The following is a 25798-nucleotide window of genomic DNA, read 5'->3' as shown; positions in this document are numbered from 1 at the left end:
GGGTTTTTGCAACAGAATAGTCCGGCTACCACCAGTACGGCTTTTGCATGCGAGGATACAATGACTTCATGAGAAACCTTTATTCCATTATGTGAGGAAGCTTAGAGAGTACTTCGGTCAGAGCACATTGATCGACGCACCAATTGTTTAAAGGCAGCAAGATGACACTGCCAAATCGTGCATGCTGATACCTTTTTGTAATGGATGGTAGACACTCAGAAGAATCATCAATTATCTCAACAATAACAGTCCAACAGTTCGACCAAAAAAAAAAACAGTCCAACAGAGATCTCATCAACATAATTCCAACAAAGACGAGAGCTTTTGTTAAATTTCAGCTTTTCTTTGACCATGTCAAGATTCCTAACGATTCCACTTCCAAATAAGAGTCCAAGTGGCTGCACAAAGTATTAAACTTGTCATAAAAAAGTACTGCTATTTTTATCAAAAGGATCTTACAGCCTACAGTCCTATGCTTAGAGGAAAATATATAAGTAACAGACCATCTAGGTCATCACATTTATATAGATATTGTGGCTAGAGTTTGGTCACCTCACATGACATTGTATAGTCTAGTTGCTTCTCCTCATTAATCAACTAAGGAAAAATCAGTTTTACAAAATTTCTAACTTCATACAAAATAAATGGTTTGTTCGACTGACAAAACGAGTAGAACATTGGAATATGCACTAACTACCTTCCTTTCAACATTTCCATCAATGATGCCAAGAACTGTAGCTATGCCATTAAAGAGTGTCAAAGGGTTCATAAAGCCAGTGCTAGTCCTCAATATAGCATGCATACACTCAAATCTTTCCTAATGACATGGACCTTTTTTTTTCCTTTCTTCTCGCATCTACAAGTTGTTGGAGAGAGACAACTTGCTCCATGAGTTCTCCCAATGTGGCCTGCAAAATTAAAGAAGCAATCAGAAGTTATCACTGACACACACAAAAAAGGGTAAGAATACAGCAACAATGTAATGGAATTGTGACTGTAAAGGAATAAGACAAATCATACGATTTTGTTCCAATTTTACCTGAATACTCTTCCCCGGATGACATCTTGAGTGGAAACTCTGGATCTTGCAGCTTATGCAAGATGAACCGCATTGCAATTAATAATTTTCAAAAAAGATCTGGACCAATTTTTATTTGTTCAAGCAGCACAACAAGAGCGGGAAGCCATATCATACATGAATATTGCTCACATATCTGAAGCCCCACGGCACACTCCCACTCTCTTTGTAAAGAGGTTGCGTTGCCATCTGAAGCATGCACATTATCAAAGCAAGATAACCCTTCCCTTGAAATTAGTGAGCGGAAAAGAACAAGTAATGATGCCAAGATATTTGACTCTCCCATAGTCCTGCATACAAACATGTTGACATTAGCATACAAACAGAGGAAATAAGTTGGCAAACTTTAAGCCAATACTACTTCAGTAGGTGCACAACGTTTGATAGCCTTCTAAACTCTATAACTTCAGGCAGTACATTAACAAAAATCTAAAGGACAAACGCAGTTGATAACAACCCAGTTAAAAAAAAAAATAGGCCAGTTTAGATACTAGTGTGTGTGCGCGTACTACTGTGTTAGTTTTTATAACATTATTGTCCTACAAAGCATGTTTATCTTCTGTTCTGCAGTTGTAAATTGTAATGCATACATAGTGGAATTGAAATATGGTTGGAATGGAATTGAGTCACTTCAATGTAGTATTTATAAACTGTAAGTTATGGCCACCGTAAGTCTAAGCTAAAAATAATCTTTCAGACTAACCTTGTTTTTTGAATGTCCATCCACACCAACCTTGAGAACAGAATGAATAAGTGAATAGATTACTTTCAACAGACGCAACAGAACCCAAGACTTGAACGACAACTGCTTTGCTAAATCTGATAAAGGGCGATACTGGTTTGACGGAAATGCCTATAACAAAGCAGACGGTCATTTGAGTAAAACCATGACAAGAGACTAATCAAACAAACGGAGCAAAGTTTCAAGCACTCAGATAGCCCGAATAAAGCCTCCAAAATCCCCACGTCACTAAAACATTTCTAGGCGCCAGAAACTTTGACGCCCTCTGGAGACTTGCACTTAGTATTTCTTAACACATAACAAAATATAACAAACCAGAATCCACAAACTTGCGCAAAATAGAAATACACAAGATAAAAGTACAATTCCTCAATCAATTCCCAAGAACTTACTAATCGAAGCATCATCGATGCGTTTGTTCTCCTCTTTCCCCATCAACTCCCTGTCCAATTCCTTACTCTGGTAGCTGAACAGGATACTGTATTTTAAAACAGGCAATTAAAAACTGCGCTCTAATTCGGTAACAATATGATAGAGAGTGACTGACCGACGGCTAAGATCGTGTCGACATCGGTATCGGCTGCCTCTCGCAATTTCGGGACAAAACTCTTTTAGGTGGAGATGGGATTTTCGTTTTGATTTTACGAGGACACGTCGTTATGGATGCCAAATATTCTTAACCAAGGTCTGCACTTCTGGTAAGATTTGCTGCCAATTCTTGGTCTGATCCTCGATCTATTCTAGTCGGACTTCAATTTGAGATTGTTCAGCATTCCTTCACTCATCTTCCATACCCTCCTCTTCCCCATCAACTAACCAACCTATTAGAATCAGGTATATCCCAGACCAACAAACTTGCAGGGATGCGTCCCAGAATTGTTATTGATTTATTTTATATTATGAGAAGCATAAAATAAATGAAATTTGAGAAAAGAAAGAAAGAAATTGAAGCACGAGTGTTAAGGAATTTCTCAACCAAAGATAAATCTAAAATTTTGTCAACTCAACACAGTTAAATAGAATCTTTCACTTTGAAAAGCATAACACAGTTGAGTAGAATCTTTCCCATGCATCAACTGATGACATGAGTTAAAAGAGTAGAATACATCAAACGTGATTAGATAGCTATAAATATTGCACAGAGAAGGTTCTCAGCATAACTGGTCATTTAAAGATACTAATGACAACAATTTGACCTCCCGAACAGATACATTACATCAAGTGGTGAGCTTAATGTCCTTGATCGAGTGGAAGATGTCCTTGTGTCCACTCTCAGACTTGACATCCTGGCTCGCTGACGGATATTGAACTTCCATAACAGGTCCATAAATCTCTATCACCTCATCAAAGACTGAGAGAAGCTTTTCATGTTTCTCTTGTATCGTCCCCTGCTCCGACTCCAAGATTGCCTTCCCCCCGAACCTGCTCTGATTTGACGGCTCATTTCCACCTGCAAATGATTTTCTAATCAATATCCCCCAAGGTACAATACACATTAAATTATTATAGGTGAATTGCAAACTGAACAGCTAAATCCTCCACATAAAAATGAAATATCTACTTCTAAGAGTACAATACGCATTAAATTATGCTAGGTGAATTGCAAACTGAACAGCTAAATCCTCCACATAAAAATGAAATATCTACTTCTAAAGGTACAATACGCATTAAATTATGCTAGGTGAATTGCAGATAAAAATGATATATCTACTTCTAAGATAAGAAGGCTGAAAACTTATAGCCATATGTTTGTGAAATCAAAATCATACCATGTGAGATGCTTCTGCACGTAGCTGATCTGACCACACATAATTCATCACCATATACGAAGGCAATGCCATTAATTCAATAACTTCATGCATTCATCCACGTTTCCTTCTAAGGCCTCCAAATAAATCAGGAAATGACCAAATACATTAAAAACAAACCAGCAATAGCCAAATATACAGAAAATCCAAGACTCCATGTACAAGGTACAACTTATCAAATTCATGACACATCAATGTAAATCAAGTGCAAATAACCAACACGAACTATATTCACCTTTAGTCTCATCTTGCTTGCCATTGTCCACGACCACATGCTTGTCGTTCCTGGCATCGACCATAACCTCATCATTTTTCTGCAACATTTACAAAATTATTAAACATATACTGAACCACGAAATTCACAAGTCCAACACGCAAATCTGAGTGAAGAAACCCGCCTGGTGAGAGCCCTTGAAAAATTGCTCAGCGGCCTTGTCCTTGATCCGACGTTCGAGTACGTCAATGGGTGGGAATTCGAATAAACCAAGGTGAGGAGTGAAGTTGTCCTTGTCACACTTGTTGTCCCAGTACCAGTGACATGTGCTCCCACAAACATTACAGCTTCTAGGAACAACATATTGTCACGTCCCGTTTTCAAGAGTGTCAATCGTAGGCGTCGCTGGTTATAAGAACATCAGATATAACTGAGATTGCTCCAAGATAACAAGTGTAGGAGATATATGGCTGCTCCTTCCGAGGGGTTTAGGCAGGCCGACCTGATTCAGTTTGGGGAGCTTGTCACTAGTCGGAGACTTAACACCGAAGAAAGGAGTTGGCCGCCCTACACACAGGTTGGGGTCTGGAGCCGATCCTCTGATGAGCCTAAGGCAGGGCGAAACCAGTGCATTGCCCCGTTGGATAAGGCTGGCTCCATAGGGATGGAGCGCCGCATGGACCAAGTGTGGCAGCCGAATGACTAGGTCCGTGACAAGTGGTATCAGAGCCGCCTCAACATCGCTGTCGTTGTGTCGCCAAACGCTCACACGTGTCACCGTGTCCCCAAGATACGGAGGAGAGGCTCCGCGGGAGAGTCGAGTAGGCAGGGTCGCCTCCAAGGGGGAGGACCGGACGAGAGGATCCATGGCAAAATCCAAGACGGGAGATCCGGCGTAAAGCATTGTTGGGCGATCTTTGGGAACTCATTTTTGTCGCTCAGGCAGGGTCGCCTCCAAGTTTGGTGGGGGAGGATGTCACGTCCCGTTTTCGGCAGTGTCTATCATGGGCATCGTTGGTTATAAGAACATCAGGCATAAGTGGGATTGTTCCAAGATAACAAGTATGGGAGATATATGTTGCTTCTTCCGAGAGGTTTAGGCAGGCCAACTCGGTTCATTTTGGGGAACTTGTCGCTAGTCGGGGACTTAACGTCGAAGAAAGGAGTTTTCCGCCCTACACACAGGTTGGGATCTGGAGCCGATCCCCTGATGAGCCAAAGGCAGGGCGAAACCAATGCATTGCCTCGTTGGATAAGGCTAACTTCATGGAGATTAAGCACCGCATAGACCAAGTGTGGCAGCCGAATGGCTAGGTCCGTGACAATATGCTCCCTTCCCACAGTAGTTCTCTCCAATTTTGCCACAACCAAGGCAAACTTCATCAAAGCAACTACCGATAGCTAAGCCCGGTGGGATTTTTTCCCGGCATGGGCATTCACTTGTGAAGTGAATTTCATCACCGCAAATTCCACAGCCACACGGCCCACACCCATCTTCTTCCAATTCTTGTACAACTATATAATCCAAAAGAAAATAAAAAATTAAAATTGAGCAACTGATCGAATTTCAACAATAGTATACTTAGATATAAACCAAGTTTACTGAGAATTATTATTATTTGTAGCTACAAAAAAAATTAAAATGACATACCAGGAGGTTTGTTCTTCAGCAGCCTCAAGAGCTCCACGTCGTCGTTTAGGTTCAGGCGTTTACGATTTCTATAGTCCCAGCGACCAAGCTCATATCGATATGAGGATAGATTCTCCTCCTCCTCCTCCTTATCATCATCATCATCATCATTCACATCATTGTCCTCGACAACCTTGTTTTTGATCTGATCTTCAAGTACCTCGATGGATGGGATCTTGAGTAAGTTGTCCTTGCACTTGTCGTCCCAGGGCCAGTGACTTATCCCACATAGACCACAATGCCTAAAAACAACATATTGTCACGTGCTTACTTTTTTGCTGTGCAACTCGTGCGGCCTTAGCAACTCCTTTATGCTAAGTCAGCCTTAAACTCGCAAACGCCCTGCTAGAACAATTGAAAGGCAAGAGAATATTTCGAAAGAGAACTTATATTGAACAAGAGAACTTACAAGTTTATTTGATAGCTTGCTTGCTAGATTGCTTGATTGAGCAAATGAGAGGGGTGCCTTGCTATTTATAGGCCTCCTCATCCTACTTACAAGTTCTAGATATTTCTAGGACTATGTACATTGTAGAGAATTCTAGAGAACTCTCCATAAGTCTACACAAGTCTACAAGACTCTAAGATGATCCTTGAGTGTTCTAGAGAATTCTTGAGGAGTCTAGTTCTACTAGCCTCTCCAAGGTTCTAGAGATTTCCGGAAATGTCTCAAGACTTCTTGAGACTTCTATCGCCTTCTAGGATCTTCTATGATCTTCCAAAGTGTTCCGCCATATTCCGGATCCGTCTAGAATGCTCAAGGTAAAATTTGGCTAAGTTTGGCGGGATGTGACATTCTCCCCCACCAAATCCCGCGATGCCCTCATCGCGCTTCATTGTATTGCTGGATTTTGTCCTTGAATTGCCAAAGCGTATCCTCGGACTCCCAGCTTGCTTCCGTATCGGGCAGACCTCTCCACTTGATGAGGTACTCTTTGTAACTTGGTATGCCTCAACGTCGAATGACCCGATCTGCGAGTACTTCATCAACTTCCTTGTCAAAGTTGGTGATTACCGTTGTAGGTGCCCAATGCGATATTCCTCTCGATGGGTCTTCCTCGTCCTCATTGTAGGGCTTCAACATACTCACGTGGAAGACCGGATGTATCTTTAACTTGGGCGGGAGGTTGAGCTTGTATGAAACTTTGCCTATGCGCTTGATAACTTCAAACGGCCCTTCATATCTGCGGATCAAGCCCTTGTGCACCTTTCTGAAGGCCTTGAACTGCTGCGGCATGAGTTTCACAAGTACAAGGTCGCCTTCCTTGAACTCGACATGCCTCCTCTTCTTGTCCGCCCACTTCGTCATCCTCTTGGCAGCCTTGTGCAACGCCGCTCGAGCTAACTCCGCTTGCTCGTGCCATGACTTGGCAAACTTGAATGCGGCTGGACTCTTCCCTTCATAGTGAGTGGCAAGGGATAGAGGGGTTGTAGGCTGCTGTCCTAACACGATCTCAAAAGAACTTTTGTTGGTGGCCTTGCTTTGTTGCAGGTTGTACAAAAACTGCGCCACATCTAGAAGCTTGGCCCAATCCTTTTGATTGGCACTCACATAGTGCCGTAAGTATAGCTCCAAGAGAGCATTGACGCGCTCCGTTTGACGGTCGCTTTGTGGATGGAAGCTTGTTGAAATGTTCAAGTCTGACCCCAACATCTTGAACAGCTCCGTCCAAAATCTCCCCGTGAAGCGCGGGTCTCTGTCGCTGACAATGTTCTTTGGAACTCCCCAAAGTTTGACTACATTGCGTAGGAATAGCCTTGTTGTCTCCTCCGCAGTGCAGTCGGCTGATGCGGCCATGAAGGTTGCATACTTGCTGAATCTGTCCACTACCACTATGATGCTCCCAAACTGCTCGGACTTCGGCAGGCAAGTGATGAAGTCCATAGAGACACTCTCCCATGGTCTCTCCGGTATGGGTAAGGGGTCTAGCAAGCCCCCCGGCTGCTGCTGGACTACCTTGTCTTGTTGGCAAACTAGACACGTCCGCACATACTCTTCGACCCCGTCTTGCATCCTAGGTCAATAATACATGGACTTTAACAAAGCAAGTGTGCGTTTCATACCTGGGTGGCCGGCCCATTTGGAATCATGACATTCCTTAGTTAGCTCCTTTCGCAAGCTGCCCCACTTTGGTACGTAGATGCGGCGGCCTCTCGTGTAGAGAAGGTCGTCGTCTAGCCAAAACCTCCGGGTTTTTCCTTCCTTCACTAAGGTGATGAGGCTTTGTGCTTGAGGGTCTACCTTTAGTCCCTCCTTGATCTTGCTTAACAATGGGCTAGTGACTTGAGAGATGCTTGCAAACTCCGCCTTGCGGCTTAGTGCATCCGCTACCACGTTCGCCTTCCCGGGCTTGTACTCCATGGTGTAGTCAAACTCCGCCAAGAAGTCTTGCCACCTTGCTTGCTTTGGACTTAGCTTCTTTTGAGTTTGGAAGTAGCTTGTTGCTACATTGTCGGTCATGATCACAAACTTTGTCCCAAGCAAGTAATGTCGCCACACTCGAAGGCAGTGGATGATGGTAGTCATCTCTTTTTCTTGCACGGTGTAGCGTCGCTCCGTGTCATTAAGCTTCCGACTCTCATAAGAAATTGGATGCCCCTCTTGCATGAGAACTCCACCGATGGCAAAGTCGGAAGCATCGGTGTGTACTTCGTATGGCTTGGAGTGATCCGGTAGGCTGAGTACGGGCTCCTCACATATCGTCTTCTTCAAGTCTTCAAAGGCTTCTTGACACTCCGTTGTCCATTCCCATGCCTTGTTCTTCTTGAGAAGGTCGGTTAAAGGTGCAGCCCTCGCCGAGTATCCCTTGATAAAGCGGCGGTAATAGTTAACTAGCCCAATAAAAGATCTTAAGTTATGTACCTTGGTGGGTGGTTTCCATTCTTGGATGGAATGTACCTTGCAATCTTCCATCATAAGCTTGCCGTCCTTGATCTTGTGCCCCAAGAACGACACCTCCGGCTTCGCGAATGAGCATTTCTCCATCTTGATGTATAGCTGGTTTTCCCGCAAAACCTTAAGCACTTCCCGCAAATGCTCCACATGCTCCCGCATGGTCTTGCTATACACCACTATGTCGTCCAAGTAGACGACTACGAACCGATCAAGGTAGGGGTGGAATAACTTGTTCATCAAGGTGCAAAATGTCACCGGTGCATTAGTCAGACCGAAAGGCATGACCAAAAATTCATAAGATCCATACCTTGTGATGCATGCGGTCTTCGGCTCATCTCCCTTCGCAATGCGCACTTGATAGTACCCCGAACGAAGGTCTAACTTTGAGAAGTAGCGTGCATGACCCAATTGATCAAAGAGATCGGCAATGAGAGGAATATGGTACTTGTTCTTTACCGTGATCTTATTGAGTGCCCTATAATCGATGCACATGCGAAGAGATCCGTCCTTCTTCTTTTGGAACAACACCGGGGCACTGAATGGGGCTTTCGAAGGTCTAATGTACCCCGCGTCCAAAAGCTCCTTCAATTGCCTTCTTAGTTCCGCTAACTCCGGTGGCGCCATGCGGTATGCACCCATGGCGGGTGGTTTTGTCCCTGGTTCCAACTCGATCTCATGGTCGATCTCCCTCCTTGGTGGTAGTCTCTTGGGCAGCTCCGCGGGTGATACATCCTTGAACTCCTCAAGAACTGCGGCTACCTCCTTGGGCATGGCATCTTGCGGCTTTGGCTCCTCGTTATCGAACTCACTAAGGATGGCCAAGTAGCTTTCCTCGTCCCTCTTGATGCCTTTCTTGAATTGCAATGCCGACAACATCTTGGTGTCTTGTTTTACTCCTCGGGTTGTTGGCACCACACACGACCTCTCACCATCCATAATGCATAAGCTATTGGCGAATGGCACCGGGAATGCCTTGATTTGATCATGGAACTCCAACCCCAAGACTACCTTGTAGTCATCCATCGGTACTATCGAGAAGTCTAGGCTCCCACACCAAGCTCCCACGCTTGTCTTGACTCCTCGAGCTACTCCTTGTATGGGGCGGGCATGTGAGTTAACCGCCTTGATGGAGCCCCCTCCATTGCTTGCCTTTAGTCCTAGCTTGCGTGCCTCCTCAATGGAAATGAAGTTGTGGGTTGCCCCCGTGTCGAGCATTGCCGTTGTTGGCTTCCCACCTATGGTGATGTCCGTGAAGAGTAAACCTTTGGCTTGGACCTTGGGTGTAGAGCAGATCGCATTAAGCACCTGCAAAGACCCCAAGTGTGCACCTCCATTGCCACCCTCGGCTTCACTCTCACCTTGATGACTTCCTAAGAGCGTGCTTAGTGCTCTCCTTTGTGGGCAATGCCTAGCCCAATGCGGACCATCGCATAGGAAGCACTTGTTGTCGTTTGGCTTGTCCGAGCTCCGCATGTCCCTTGACTTGTCTTTATCCTTGAACCTTGCCGAGTAGCTCTCACGGCGGGGCTCCTCCTTGCGTTGGATTTTGTCTCCCCCACCTTTGGCATAGTTGCTCTTCTTCTCCTTTGGCTTGGTGGACTCTCTTGGACTTAAGAAATCAACTAAACCCTCGGCCACGGCTATGGCGGTAGCAAGGTCTTGCACTCCACGTCGCCTAAGCTCCGTCTTGGCCCATGATTGGAGACCATCCATGAAATTGAAGAGAGCATCCTTGTCGGATAGGTCGGGAATCTCAAGCACCAAGTTAGTGAATTCTCTAATGTAATCACTAATAGGCCCGATGTGCTTGAGCCTTCGCAAGCGAGCTCTTGCCTCATCCTCGGCATTCTCGGGATAAAATTGCTTCTTGAGTTCTTTAACAAAGTCATCAAAGGTAGAGATGGTGCACATACCTCTTTCGACATCTCCTCACCTTCTCCGCCACCACAACATGGCGGTGTCGGTGAGATAAAGAGTTGCGGTCTTTATCTTGGCATCCTCCTCCATGATGCCTACGGCCCCAAAGTATTGGTCTAGCCCCCATAAGAAGTTGTCTACTTCTCGAGCGTTGCGCATGCCTCCGAAGCTCTTTGGATTTGGCACCTCGATCCGCTTGGCCTCTACGCTGCTGCTGGTGCTAGCTCCCGCGGCTAGTGCGCGCTTGCATAGGGCAAGATCTGCCTGCATTACCTCCATGCGTGCAGAATCTGCCTGTATCTCCTCCATGCGTGCAAGCATGCTATTGTGCTCCATTTCTTGAACTTCACGCATCCGGGCGAGTTCCACCATGAACTCCTCGCGAACCTTGTCTATCTCGCCCCGCAAGGACTCCTCTAGCTTGAGCATCATGCCCTTGATCGCAGTGTGGATTGCGGCGTCCTCCGCCTCCAAGTCTTCCACCTGGGCTCCCATGCCACTCACGCTCTCTTCCACTTGAGCTAGTCATGAGTCGATTGCAGCTAACATGTCCTTCACTCGTTTCTTCTTTGGAACCGGCGGGTTGACAAGTTCTTCATGACCCTTCTCTTGCGTGTCGTCGGAACCACTACCAACAGGATTGCCATTCTTTGCCATTGTGTCGAGCTAGCCTCTTGATCGAACTTCGGCTCTGATACCAACTGTCACGAGCTTACTCTTTTGCTATGCAACTCGTGTGGCCTTAGCAACTCCCTTATGCTAAGTCAGCCTTAAACTCGCAAACGCCCTGCTAGAACAATTGAAAGGCAAGAGAATATTTCGAAAGAGAACTTATATTGAACAAGAGAACTTACAAGTTTACTTGATAGCTTGCTTGCTAGATTGCTTGATTGAGCAAATGAGAGGGGTGCCTTGCTATTTATAGGCCTTCTCATCCTACTTTACAAATTCTAGATATTTCTAGGACTATGTACATTGTAGAGAATTCTAGAGAACTCTCCATAAGTCTACACAAGTCTACAAGACTCTAAGATGATCCTTGAGTGTTCTAGAGAATTCTTGAGGAGTCTAGTTCTACTAGCCTCTCCAAGGTTCTAGAGATTTCGGGAAATGTCTCAAGGCTTCTTGAGACTTCTATCGCCTTCTAGGATCTTCTATGATCTTCCAAAGTGTTCCGCCATATTCCGGATCCGTCTAGAATGCTCAAGGTAAAATTTGGCTAAGTTTGGCGGAATGTGACAATATGCTACCTTCCCACAACAGATCTCTCCAATTTTGCCACAACCAATGCAGACTTGATCAAAAATACTACTGATAGCTATGCCCGGTGGGATTCTCTCATTGCATGGGCATTCACTTGTGAAATGAATTTTGTCACCGCAGATTGCACAACCGCACCCATCTTCTTCTTCCCATTCTAGTACAATTATAAAATCCATAAGCTATGATGCACCAGTACGGGTACAAGACACGGATACGGGTACGGCATGATACGGGGATACGTTTTTTTTCTAATATGTAGCATTTTGGATACGTTTTGTAAATTAATAGTTAATATATGTTTATATAAAATAAATTCTAGAATTGGATTAAAAACAAACGATTAGAAATTTAGAACACCTAAATCCCAACAATTTTACAATAAACATAAGTCCATATCAAGCTTCTTGTTACATACTAAACTCTAGACATTGAGAACAATATAACAAATACACTTACATAATCCTAAAACACATTTTTAGACAACTCAACAAGATTGGAAGCTCACAGACAGACAAATTGTAACCAAACACAATAGTGGAACTCCTTGGGCCATTGACACTCAATTCTTTAAGCAAAAACAAATGCAGGGAATCAAGAACAGAGGGGCAATCAAAAAGACATTCACGCTTGGTGGTAATTGTCAATCGAGGAAGTCCAGATGTGCAGAAGCTCATGATTAAGGAAACAAGCAGAACCATGTTATATAGTCCAGATGTGCAGAAGCTCATGATTAAGGAAACAATCAAAACGATACGGATACAATACGGACATACCCAGTTTTTCCCGTATCCATGCTATATAGTCTCAGAGATGCACAGAAGAACTTTATATACGAGTCATGAGACCAAACACAGAAAAACTGTTGCAAATGAAAATTTGAAGTGTAGTTGCATCTGAGAGATGAAAACAAAGGTTCAGCTATTTAAAGTGTAGTCACCTCTTCAAACGGATGTTAGTGAAAAGCTTCCTTGCAGCAGACCTAGTGAACAACTTAAAACCACACTGCGATGCATGAAGGATTCTATGTCAGCATTATAAATAAGTAGCTTTATCAAGATTCAGTCCACTGTCTATTGTAAAGAGGAAATGTAGTGACCACGAGCAATTTTCAAGCTGGAAGAAGAAATAATGCATGGAAAAAGACTAAGCAACTACCTGAGTATCACGAATTCCAGGACCAGCAGCCAGAAGAACCACAAGATGGAAACCTTTCATTAAGAAATTGCGGTACCACTTCCTCTGAAAACATGAAATGAATATAACTAAAGACTTGTAGAGCTAACAAGAATACAAAAATCGCAGTGAGCATATAGCAGAACTAACTGAAGCTAAGGCCTTCTCCTCGAGATGAGCACGGGAACCAAATGCAGCAATTGGGATATCAGATATTTTAGAATTTGAATTACTAGAAGGCGAGTTCCCACGCATAAACTCTGTATGGATCTGGGATATGAAAAAGAAGCTTCATTAGCATTTCCACGAGATTTGAAAAGGGTTTGGAAAATTGTGCAGGGCATTTCATTTGATTACAACAGAGACAAACCTGTTTTTCAAGTTCTTCTACATCATTAACCTTTGTCGCACCATCTGCATCTAGCATTAGAAGTAGCTCACCCCTTGAATGAAGCATTCCCTGTTTTACAATGCTTTCACAGAAGTAAAAAGCTTCAATTAATTATTGTCATTCCATAAGGAAAAAAGGACGGTTCAACAACATGGGTACGGTTTATACATTTGTCATGGTTTTATCAACGTTAAAATGACAATTGTATCCTAAAACGTATCCAAATCGTATCCGGACCGTATCTGTTGGGTTGACTTTGCACTACATAGTTAGGATATGTTTTTTTATCCAGGGATATGTGTATATGGCGTATCCAGACCGTACCCGTATCCGATACAGAGACGATACGGACATACCCAGTTTTTCCCGTATCCATGCTATATAGTCCATAAGACAACAAACAAACAAACTTACAGATAATCATCAAAATAAACTGAATTCCAAAAAATTCGACAAAATCAAAATCATACCAGGTTTCCTCTTTATCAGCCTCAAGAGCTCTGTGTCGTCACTCAGATCCGGGCTTTTGAACTTTTTGGATTTAGGACGCTTGGGTTCTCCTCTTATCACTTGGCGCATACGCATCAGAGACATTGTTGGGTCATATCGATATCGATATTTTTACAATCTAATTGGAAACGATGTATATAGACTCCTTCGTTTCTCTTTTTCCTTTCCTACTTGGGAAACAGATTGTATGCATCACAGAGTGCATGCACCTGAACCGTACAGTTGTACACCTTCAAAATCTCAACTGTACATTTGTACACGTCAACAAACGTCTCGTTAAAGCCTGTGAGTTACGTAAGTAAAAAAGAAACAACAGCGATAGCCACTTCTTTTGCTCGTCCGCCGGCTTTGTGGCATCGCACGGCTACCATCGGTGAATCTCCATCAGCGACATTCATATGATCTTGGTGTGTCCATCGATCAACTCTCGGAGAGGGCCAGGTGGGGGGAGAGGCCGAATGTTAGATAGTTGTGGTAGTGTGGTGGTGGCGCTTTCGTACTCTGGCGACTGTGATTAACGTGGCAACATCAACTTCCCTCTATAGACAACATCAATTGCTTCATATTCTTATCTTTGAATTGAAATTCAAATTTGGTTCTTAGATTAAGTTGTTTCAAATTTGGTTCAGATCTAAATATGGGATTCCTCTAAAATCTGAATATGGGTATGCTTGATGTTGAGAAACCTCATGTCGATTTTATATTTTGCTGGGTTTGTGAATTTGGTTATGGGTTTTCATCTATCATGCATTGGTTGTGACTCTCTGGAAAATTGGAAGAATTGAGAAGGGGATTGAGTTCTTACACAAAGGGAGGAGGAGAGGAAGAGACGTGTGTGTTGATTGTTTTCCAAACGACGCGTGTTTGCACGCACCATTAATATGTGAAAGTGCTGGTCACTCTAGTAGTGTGTGGAATAGGCTCCCTTCTACTTGTGAAGATATTCCAAATTCTCTGAGTAAACGTAAAGATTAGGATGACCTTTAGCGGTTCAAATCAGATGGTTCTGGTTTGCCCAACTTATGTCGCTATTATTTTTATTTTTATTGAGGGTTAATTTGGTATTGTTGCGACTTTAAAAGAAAATTTCCGTTGTTGTTGTGCTTTGAATTAAATCAACTGTAAATAAAACAGTCTCGTGTATTTGTGTTTAGTAAATATTTATTTTTAAAAACTGCTATCATGTCATAAAATATTATTTTCCTAGTGTTTTTTATAGCAAAAGCTTCTAAAAACAACCATGATGCTGCTTCTAAAAACTGTTTCCAGCGACATGTAATGTTAGAGAACAATTGCTTTTATTTGATTTACCAAATCCAATAAAATTTAAAAACTGACATAGAACCTGATTATTTTAAAAGTATAGTTATACCAAACTAGCAAAGACTCGTGCATCAATTTACAGTTACAGTTACATCAAATAAAAAAAATTTAAAATTTCTTTGATATGGAGTTAACACCTTTAATAACTAACACCGTTAACATACAAAAGTCTACTTCTGAATGAATAAACATTATCCTTTGTGTACCTCTACTATACTAACCCAGTAACTATATTTAAAAGTGTTAGTTATCAACGGTGTTGTGATGGTGGGATCTGATCTCTCAGTTGAAGTATGCACACATTGACGCACACAAGTGGATCCCGTAATTACCCTAATATCTTACTTTTGTATGAAGGTCTACTAATTTTGTACGCAGAGTCTACTCAATACATATGTTAAATCTAAATGTTTCATGTGTTAACTATACTCATTCTCATGATACACTTGTATATAGAGCATTTTGATCTAAGAACTAATCTTGAGAATTTTACTCTAGTACGCAAGGTTTACACATTTTGTACGCAAAATTTACTCAATTGTGTGCTAAACCTATCAATTTCATGAGACTCTTGCTCTTGTAGAAGTAGTCTGTTATAAGACACACGGTCAAGAATCTTGAGAGTTGAATGATTCTTCTTATAAGTTAAGTATACTCACGTTGTAATCAAATTCTACTTAATCTGACTGCAAATCTACTAATTATATGAGACAATTGCTCATATGGAAAGATAAATTTTGAGAAATTCCAAGTGTAATTAAAAGTAGCCGTTGTGGATAGTTGTTCTTGACAGTGTTACTAACATGTTATAGTTCACTCATTTTGTATGGAACTACTTATTTCATGTGCTAAGGGTACTCTTTTTTGTGGTGCCCTTGCTTATATAGAAGTAGATATGTGCTTAGTGTTAGATCAATTTTAGACATATCACATATTATATGATAATCATGCTAATGTCATAACTTATTTGTACATGGAAACAAAGATATTATCAAATTTAGTTCCTAATGATTTCGTGTGATACATCATTATGGTAAGGACTCATAATCTAAATTTAGAAATAAGACTACAAATCAGTATTGAATTAAGAATCTAAATAAGATGACTTAACTCACAAGAAATCCTTAATGGAATGAGTCTTAGGGTTATTGATCCTCTATATATATATATGATAAAGGTATTTGTTACCACTACGAGTTATTGCATAGTTTCTGTCATTTTTTTAAAGGGAAATTTATGTCAATTGAGAAAGTAGAGAGTAATGACTAATAGAAAATCTTGCCTAGGACTTTGTGATTTCGAATCAAGAGCAATGGATACTGGAGTTATTGTTCATGAAGATGATAAGCTATTCTCATTATCTAAAGTTACAATTAGATTATTATGCATATGATCTTTCGTTACTCATAACATGTAATTGGATTTACACTTAGTCTACTAATTCTATATGCAAATTTTACTAATTTTATTTTCACACTTGCACATATAAAAATAGACATTATGGAGAGTTGCTCTTGAGCATTTTATTATAGTGTCTTAATCTTGTGTTAAATGTCTACTCAGTTGTCTTAAAGCCTACTCAATTCTTGTTTTAAACCTAACACTTTTCATGAGACGCTCATAATTGAAATTTCGAACGTCAAGCCTAAACCATAAATTCATTAACTAGAGGTAAAACTAGTGATCGTCATCATATATTTTATACACATGTTACGAGTGATATTTATAACCGAAGTTGATGCAGAGCCACTTGTAGTCGAAGTGATATTTGTTAATGAGAAAACCGGGTGAAACTGAGAAAAATGGAAGTGGATAATAGCAATTTGGGCAACCTCTTGAAATAGTTGTATGAGAAAGAAAGTTTCGGGGTTGTAAAACCCATATGTTCATATCGGGAAAGACATAAGTCAAGGTGGGGAAACCAAAACGATGAACAAATTGTCTCAAGGTGAGGTTTGTGCTATAAAAGATGTAGAAAGCTACAAGCTAAATGAAAATGTCAACTAATGTTTGAAGCATCATTCTTTGGTCGCTTCAATTCCTTCAAACCCTTCAATGATCCTATTTTATGATATGCATTCGCTAACTAAAATCTTTTGGCACAAGAGTCGCATGTATTTGACGAGTACAAAATAAAGTACATGTTTTCCATCAATCCATGATAATTGGTTTGTCAATACTTAATACATATCTGAGTTGTGTTACACGTGTGTTGTAAAAGTGTGGAACTATTACTCCAAGAGTCCAAGTTGTCTTTTCAATTTATCTATGGAAAATAATTGTTAGCCTCAAAAAATTTAGGCCTCAATGATCTCAATCCTAGTTGTTATTTCATGTCAGCAGGACACATCACCTATTTTCAAGATCATGTCATATAATAGTTGATTAAAAGATTATCAGATTATCATTCCAATATCTAATGACTCATGACTCTGATTTTAGCTATTCTTTAATAAGAAAATATTTAAGTAAATTTTCCTTTTTTTTCCTCTCCAACATATATGATACACTTATGATAGATAAAAAAAATTATACACTTATGCTCAGGTTTAAACAACATCGATTGGAATAGTGCATATAGTTTGATTATATCAATTGATTTGCACACATGTATAAAAAAAATTGATTTTCACACAAGTTCAAATAATTTGCGTGTACGTACGTTCGATCAATATACTTGCATTATCCATACATCGTATAAATTGGTATACATAACACACATATGAACATATATTCATCTCATCCGTAAAAATAATTGGATAGATTGACTTATGCTACTTTGTTTGGACGGAATAAAATTCGATTTTATTTCACACACACATATATATATATATATATATATATTATTTGTTTCCATGGTTATAGATTCATTAACGTCATTGATTCGTTTTCTAAATTCAAAAGGAAATATACCAGGTAGATTTGGTACTGCATGATTATGATTTGGTCAGATATATTATGTGGAATTGTGATGGACTCATACACAACATGATACATAGAATTTGAGGCATTTGAGTCCTAAGATTCTGAGACAGGTTAATGAGACGTATGTTACTTTGATTGCTAAGGTGAAGGAGGTTGAGCATGTTTCTCAGCTGCGACCGATTAGCTTGTGTAATGTTATTTATAAGCTTGGCTCGAAAGTTCTTGCAGTCGATACTTAAATCTGTTATTGCTCCAAATCAAAGTGCATGTGTGCCGAGAAGGCATATCTCTGACAACTCTTTGCTAGCATTTGAAATTTCTCATTATTTGAAGCGGTTATATGGTACGGTAGGGGATATAGAGCTCTCAAGATAGACATGAGTAAAGCATATGACAGGGTTGAATGGAGTTTTCTTGAGGGTGTTATGTGTAGCGCGCATGGGTTTCAACCAGCGGTGGATTGGATGGATTATGGGGTGCGTAAGGTCAGTTTCTTACTCTTTTTTGCTGAATGGGGAGCCGAGAGGTAAGCTAACTCCAACGAGGGGTGTCAGGCAAGGTGACTCAATATCGCCTTACCTATTTCTGTTTTGCACTGAGGGTTTGTCTCGGATGTTGACTTACGCAGAGACTCAGGGTTTCATTCATGAGGTGTCTATAGTAGTGGGTGCACCCTCTTTCAATAGTTATTCTTTGCAGATGATTCATTTGTACGTGTTTGTTAGGGCTTCGATGGAGGAATGTCACACGTTGCAGAATGTTTTGAAAGCGTATGAAAGGGCTAGTGGGCAACAAGTGAAATTTGAGAAGAGTTGTATGTCTTTCTCCAAGAATGTTGCTATGGAGATGCAGTTGGAATTAGCTGGGATTCTTGGGGTTGTGAGGGTTGATAGACATGAAAAGTATCTCGGTTTACCTACTGAGGTGAGTTATTCAAAGAAAGAAGCTTTCCAATTTATTATGGAGAAAACCCGAGATAAAATGAAGAACTTGAAAGATCATACTCTTAGCCATGCTAGTAAAGAAATTGTGATCAAAGCGGTGGTGCAATCAGTTCCAACCTATGTGATGAGTGTTTTTGAGCTTATGAGGCACTTGTGTAATGAAATGCACCGATATATGGCTGAATTTGGGGGGGGGGGGGGGGGGGGATTTGGAGAAAGGCCATAAGATACATTGGCTTGCTTGGGAGAAGATGTGTAAGCCGAAGGAGGAGGGAGGCTTGGGTTTTAGAAACATGGAGCTATTTAACCAAGCTCTTTTGGCGAAACAAGGATGGTGTATTCTTAATCAACCAGATTCTTTGGTGGCGGTGACTCTGAAAGCAAAGTATTACCCTCAGGGGAACTTTCTACATGCTTCGGTGCACCCGGGAGATTCGTATACATGGAGGATTTTAATGCGAAGCAGAGAGCTTATTCTTAAGGGTGTACATTATCAAGTGGGTTCAGGGACCTTCAATTTCTGTTTGGAATTCTCCTTGGATTCTGAGGCCTCACACGTTCAGACCTTGTTTGGGTGTTATTGAAGGTCTGGAGGACTTCTGGGTTGTTGACTTGATAGATCCGGTAAGCTTTGTGTGGATGGAGAACTGGTTAAGGGAGTTGTTTTTATAAGGAGGTTAAGTTGATTTTGAAGATACCACTGAGTATTCGAAGTCCGGAAGACCGGTCTATATGACATTATAATAAGCATGGCCTCTTCTATGTTAGGAATGGTTATCATATTGCTAGAAGTGCTTTAAGTGAACATGCTCAGGGGTCGTCATCTAGTTCTGGAGGAGGTGACAAAATGTAGAAGCAAATATGGCAGGTACGTGTGCTACCTAAGGTTAAAAATTTTTGTGTGCAGACTTGCTAGGAATATAGTTCCAACAAAAATGGCCTTGAGGAGAAAGGTTAATTTGGATGATCATACTTGTCCTTTTTGCATGGGGGAGGAGGAGACCACGTTGCATGTTTTCAAAGATTGTTCTAGTATTGCATGCATGTGGTTATCTAGTCCTTTGGGCTTACGTGCAAGAAATCACAATGGTACCGGTATAGAAGAGTGGATTCGTGAGATGATGGGAGTCCTCAATTCAACGTTTGGAGGTTTTCTTTATGCATTTATGGTCGGTGTGGGTTAAAAGGAATAACCTATATGGAATGGGTCTAGATTTGATCTTGTACGTGCGGTTCACTTGGCCTTACAACTTCTAGAGGAATATCACCGAGCTCATTCGAAGAGAGTTCAAACAAAGATGCGGCGAGATCATGTGAGGTGGCAATTCCCGCCAAGTGGGCGACTGAAATTGGACTTAGATGGGGCTTATAGATATGATGGAAGTGGGGGTGTTGGTATGATTGTGAGAGACAGAGAGGGGGGAGTGATTGGTGCATGGTCCGAACAATTGTTCAACCTTAGCTCTTCGCTTCATGCAGAGGCTTTGGCGTGTAAATTGGGGCAACAGGGCTGGACTCATTTGGTGGTAGAAAGTGATTGTGCAGTCGTTGTTAACTCCCTAACTGGACGTGGTATCGACTATCGACATGGTTGAGGTTAGTAGAATTTTTTATGATTGTCAGGTGTTTATGCTCAAGTTTGATGATATTAGTGTCCGTGAAGCAAATAGTGTTGCCCATCGTTTGACTACTTTGCTAGTCTAGATAATCAATTGAAATTATACCTCGCAGTGGTTCAGACTTTTCTAGTTAATGTTATTTTTTAGGATAATTGTAATGCTTCTAGTGTGACTCAAAGGTTCAGGCTTTATGTCCTACCCATTGACACATCTTGCTAATAATAATCATAATGGGTATGTGGCTTAGCAATATTTGCTATCTCAGATCCTTCATTCGAAAAAAAAAAGAAAAAAAAAGAAAGAAAAAAAGATGAACACATTTTGTACACAATAAATACAATTAAGAGAAGACCTCAATTGGTTCGCATTTTTGAAAATAAAGAAAGCTAGAATTTGTGATACACAGATGTTTTACTTGAACAGCAAAAGTCTGAATCAAAATTGGATTTTTCCTTGCATAAATGACACGACTTCCTGAGCACCAAGATTTTGACATAAGATAATGGACTATTATAGATAATATATTATTCCTCTCACGTTTGGGGACACAAGTAAATTATCGGCCTTGCATTACCAAACTGTCTTTCCTCCCTCTCAAGATGCCTCTATTCCCGGTTCGCGTATCTGAATTGATGTTCTTGACAAACTCGCTTCAAGTTCATTTAACTCATCCAAGTCCAACTCGTCATCGTCGTCCTCATCATCATCAGGAACTTCTTCAGAACCTGCAGCGATAGTAGAGCTACTTGGTCCCACAGCTGCCGAGTTGCCTTTGACCTGAAACAGAGCACAGTGAAACTGAGATAAGCTGATTGCCATGGCAACAATTAAAGTGTAAATGGAAAGACTTCACTAAACCTAGGTAGTAATATTCAGAGAAAGCACTGCACACAAGAGCATAACCATTCACGTATTTGCCACTGCGTTTCTAATGTCCATTCAGCATGACCTAAATGTAGTCACATTTTTATTCAAACTTTTCCACCATAGCAGACATTTTGGTTGCTTGATCCGAAAGAAAAAATAAAAAAGATAAACTAAATATTTTTCATAATCATCTTCTTTGTATAACCTGACCACAGCATTCTCATTAACTTCGGGCATTATAAGAATGTGTTTAGAGGTATAGCGTTTGAGGTCTTAGAAGGGTGTAGTGAAATGAGGGGAAAATGAGGTCTTAGAAGGTCTTATATTATGTGGGAAAAATGAGGGTTGAGGCTAACGAGATGGTATTGAAGGAAAGGGAAGAAAATACAGAATCAAACCAGAACTTTGGAATCAACAGAGAAGTCTTATGAAATCACTCATAAGGGAAGCTGCTTGAAACACAATTCACGCAGTCGCATTCACTAGTGATTGGAAGTACATACTGTCTCTTATATGGAGACAAGAGATGCCAGCAAACATGCCAACATAGATGACCCGCATCAATGACTCCAGGAATACTAGAAACATATTGTAGTGACTTGACAACTAATGCCAGGGAAAACTTTAACAGACTAGAGAAAACTCATTCTCTAATACCCTTTTTAATTATTTTCATAAATGGGTTGTGAAGTTCTACTTCTGGACTGTACACACAAGCATGTAGCTAAATTCAGTTTTGGGTTTCTAGGCACTTCAACCTAGAGGTAACGTTTTCAGAAATCAACCCAAGTCCCAAGCAAAGGAGCATGATTGGATCCCTAATTTATTTGCAAAGCAAACTGTTTCTTTGGCAGCATAAACTATGCTGCTTTAAATATAATATACTCTACAAAGCAAACTTACAGAAACAAACAAACACTATTTCCTAAGTCCATGATGAATTAATCACACATGCGTAGTAAAATATACCTTTTCTTCAGAAGCTTCAGGCTCATCTTGTCTTTGGTATTTTTCATGTGCTTCAGCATCATCCACAAACAAGCTTGCATCCGCAAGAAATAACTCACGACCACTGATATAGATGAAACTAAAGTCAATATATATATAACAAAAACTCTCATTAACCGATTCAAAACAAATAAAAGACACAGAACCTCATGCGGTCATTCTTAGCCCTATCTGCTCGTTGTGCAGCCAACCCCGCTTCTTTCTCTTCTGTCTTCTTATTCCTCCATTGCATGAACAGCTCAGTAGTCATTGGAGTACATGTTGTCACTTTAGCACGCTGCAGGGATCAGAGATGAGCAGAATGAGAAACAGGAACTCAAACTCAGGAAAAATATTTAGGGAGGCAATACATGTAGTTGCAGAACACAACACAGAAAAATAAAGGGAAAATGTAACTTAAGAATCTGAAAATGTTTATCACCTGGTTTTCAATCTCGTCCTCAATAGCAATCTTTTCAGATTCTTCCTCAAGAAGTGCCTTCATCTGAGACTTCAAGACATAGCCCGGAGGAAGAGCATGTCTGTAGTGGCACTCTTTGTTACCGTTTGGACAAACCCAGAACCAACCATACTGTTTCTTTTCGACGGCCTCCAAAAAGAATTTGCAAACCTGTATAGATTATAAGCCAGCTTAGATGCATGATATTTTGCCAGGCTACAGTAAGAAAATCCACATTTCCCTAAGAGCTATTATTGTGGCTACTGTTAAAAGTAGTTTCCTGTAAATCTACACTAATCTGTTTTATGACTTTTATCTTTCGTATGCACAAAAACCACTTAGTGGACATCAGATTGAAGCTGTGGCACCCTACCAGTTTAAGTGATACTAATTTTCATCTTTTGCATTACAAGGAGAAATAGCGACTGTTTACCTATTTATTCAATAACCCTAACCATAGATCAATCATTTAATAGAGGTTCGATCCTAAAATCACACACGCATATTGTGTGGTATAGCACTCGCAAATTTATTAGCAGAATACATAAATGCAATACATGTAGTTGCACAGTATCTATACACTCCATAATTGGTGGGTTCCTCCTCAACAAAAAATCAGTAAAAATCAGTTGTTTCATTGTGGATTTAATTATTCAAATGCTAACCATTATTAGCAAAAATTAAAGGCTCACCTACATCATCTAACCATACGAATTCAAAACAAATGTTCATGGAAATATTACTTTTCTATTTGCCAAATGCAACTGAACATTTGCTTAAATTCTATAGTTGAAACACTAAAAAAAAATCCCCACTTTTGTGTCACATACATATATGCGCTACAGAAAGGGAAAGGACGTACAATTTCAGTGGCCTTGTTCTGATTATTATACTCATTCTTCTTTGACTCCACAACCTTCTCCAACATCTCTTGATCCCACTCCTCCATTGTTTCTGAAACCAAAAAGTTCAAGCAGACTGAGACACACACATTCAAACCTAATATATATGTATTAAAGAATAAACAAGGCAAGTGAGCTAGTTCTCTCACCATCGTCGCGCTTATCACTGTAAATGTCAATCTTTTCACCCTTCCTCTGGACATTCAAATCATGAGAAAACTTGCACTTGAATCCCTTAGTACACTGCCCGGCCTTAAAAAACTCGCACACAATCGACTTGGGATCCACACCTATCCAAATCCCCAATCCCCATCACCAAAAAAATCAATCACACCATGTCAAACTACTACAATTTGGAAACACCAACATAGCAAATGTGGGAATGAGTGAGAGAACATACGACATACCCGGTGGCACTTTCGGCTGACTAACGGCAACCTTGAACAACTCATTAAGCTCCTTCTCCTTGGCCTTCTCGTCCTCCTTCTTTTTCTGCACAAACCCAACATTAGTTTCTCATCAAGTTTCAACCTTTAGCTGATTATCAATCCAAACAAACAAAACCCAATAAGGTTTAAGCACATTAGGATTGATTTGAATCCCAAAACAAAAGGTGAGAAGCAGACCTTAGCAGCTTTGGCAGGGTCGAGTTTGGGCTGGACTGAGGACTTGATTTGCTGGACGTACTTCTGGACACTCTTGCTCTTGTTCTTGTTCTTAAGCCCGAAGGTCTTGTCCTCCACCACCTTCTGCTTCTTGGCCACTTCGGCCTTCGACGCCTTTGGAGGCATAGCTGCTTCGAATTCGAGGATACCAAAGTGAAATAGAGCAGCTGGGGGTTTCGGTTGTGAATCGAATTGAGCTCTTCCGGGGCCGATTTGGTTGAATTTGTATCGGCGACGGCGACTAGGGTTCTGTGTGTGGCTTTTTCCGAATGGCGCAAGACTCGTCAAGAGGACGAGTGAATGTTTTTTGGACCCTAATATATATTTTTATATATAATATAATGAACATCATAGCAATTTCAAGATGAATTTCCAAGTTACAACTTATGTTCTCTCAAGGTATATTTTTGTCACATTAATGTCTGAATTAATGGATTTTTTAATATAAATAGCAAAAGCTTCATGTAGTGTGAATGCAGATAGGTGCCTTAATGTAAATAAATTTAGTCATATAAGTTAACACTATTGTATTACATAACCAGAAAACAAAGTGAAATATGTTTCCCAAGTATATGTGATTGAAACAGGTGAAATTTAACGAGTGATAGTGCAGGCTTTCTGTTTCTTTTTTTCTTGTGATGTGATCTCATCTAGCACTAGGCATAAACAACCACAACACTAAAGATTGAAATGGAACTTCACTTCTTAGTCTCCAAAAGAGAATCTACAAAATCCATAGCTTGCCACCATTTCAACAATGGCCCAGAACTCTTACATAACTACAGTACTAATTATGCTTCCCACTTCAACTAAATAGGCCTTATTTATCTGCATGTAGAGGCTGTCTTCAACTGCATTCTTCTCCTCATTTCTTTTTTTCAATTCCAGTTACTACTGATGCTACACTCTTCACCATTGAAACAAGCTTTCTGAAGATTCTAATTTTAACTAGACCTCTAACTGGAGGAATCCTGCCCTTAACTGGCTCTGGTTTCCTTGGGCTGTACTGAGCTTCCATGGTTCCGGATTCTGAGGGACAGTGTGAGCAACTGAAGATAGAGAAAAATCTCTGCAGTTAACAAAATCAGAGGAGGAAGAAAATTGTCAGATTCTCAAAAGAAGGAAGAAGAGAAATTTGGTGAGGGATGCAAACATGGTGGGCTATATTTATAGCATGAGAGATGACTAAGTTAGTCAGAAGGATTCACACACACACAATGTGAACTTAAATTTTAAATTCTCATGTAGAGTTGAAAATTCTGATGTTGGTCTGATCTTGTGATAGAAAAGACAGCTGTCAAACAATTGGGTTAGTGACTTTGTATAAACTATAAAGTCTTTTTGGGCTTTTTGTAATAACATATGATTTATGATTTCAAAGACTTAACATATGGATTTATATGATTGTCAGCTACTAACAACTA

The 25798-nt window shown here is 40.6% G+C and overlaps 2 protein-coding genes across 2 annotated transcripts; both read right to left on the bottom strand.

Moving 5' to 3' along the window:
• Positions 1–12222: 12222 nt before the first annotated feature.
• Positions 12223–13410, bottom strand: LOC126803126 (uncharacterized). Its single transcript, XM_050530885.1, has 4 exons — positions 13152–13410; positions 12932–13051; positions 12764–12847; positions 12223–12610 (listed from the first exon to the last, which is right to left on the bottom strand). The coding sequence occupies exons 1-4, from the start codon at positions 13236–13238 to the stop codon at positions 12542–12544; spliced, it is 360 nt and encodes a 119-aa protein (XP_050386842.1). The 5' UTR covers positions 13239–13410; the 3' UTR covers positions 12223–12541.
• A 7418-nt stretch (positions 13411–20828) lies between these two features.
• On the bottom strand, positions 20829–24670 carry LOC126801928 (zinc finger CCCH domain-containing protein 11-like). Its single transcript, XM_050529423.1, has 8 exons — positions 24336–24670; positions 24117–24201; positions 23859–23999; positions 23670–23761; positions 22790–22978; positions 22515–22645; positions 22330–22432; positions 20829–21270 (listed from the first exon to the last, which is right to left on the bottom strand). Exons 1-8 carry the CDS (start codon positions 24498–24500, stop codon positions 21088–21090), a joined length of 1089 nt encoding a protein of 362 aa, XP_050385380.1. The 5' UTR covers positions 24501–24670; the 3' UTR covers positions 20829–21087.
• Between the last annotated feature and the right edge of the window lie 1128 nt (positions 24671–25798).

The sequence above is a fragment of the Argentina anserina genome, chromosome 7, assembly GCF_933775445.1.
Source record: "Argentina anserina chromosome 7, drPotAnse1.1, whole genome shotgun sequence".
NCBI lineage: Eukaryota > Viridiplantae > Streptophyta > Magnoliopsida > Rosales > Rosaceae > Argentina > Argentina anserina.
Note: the sequence above shows the minus strand (reverse complement) of the source record. Positions and strands in the feature narration are given on the sequence as shown.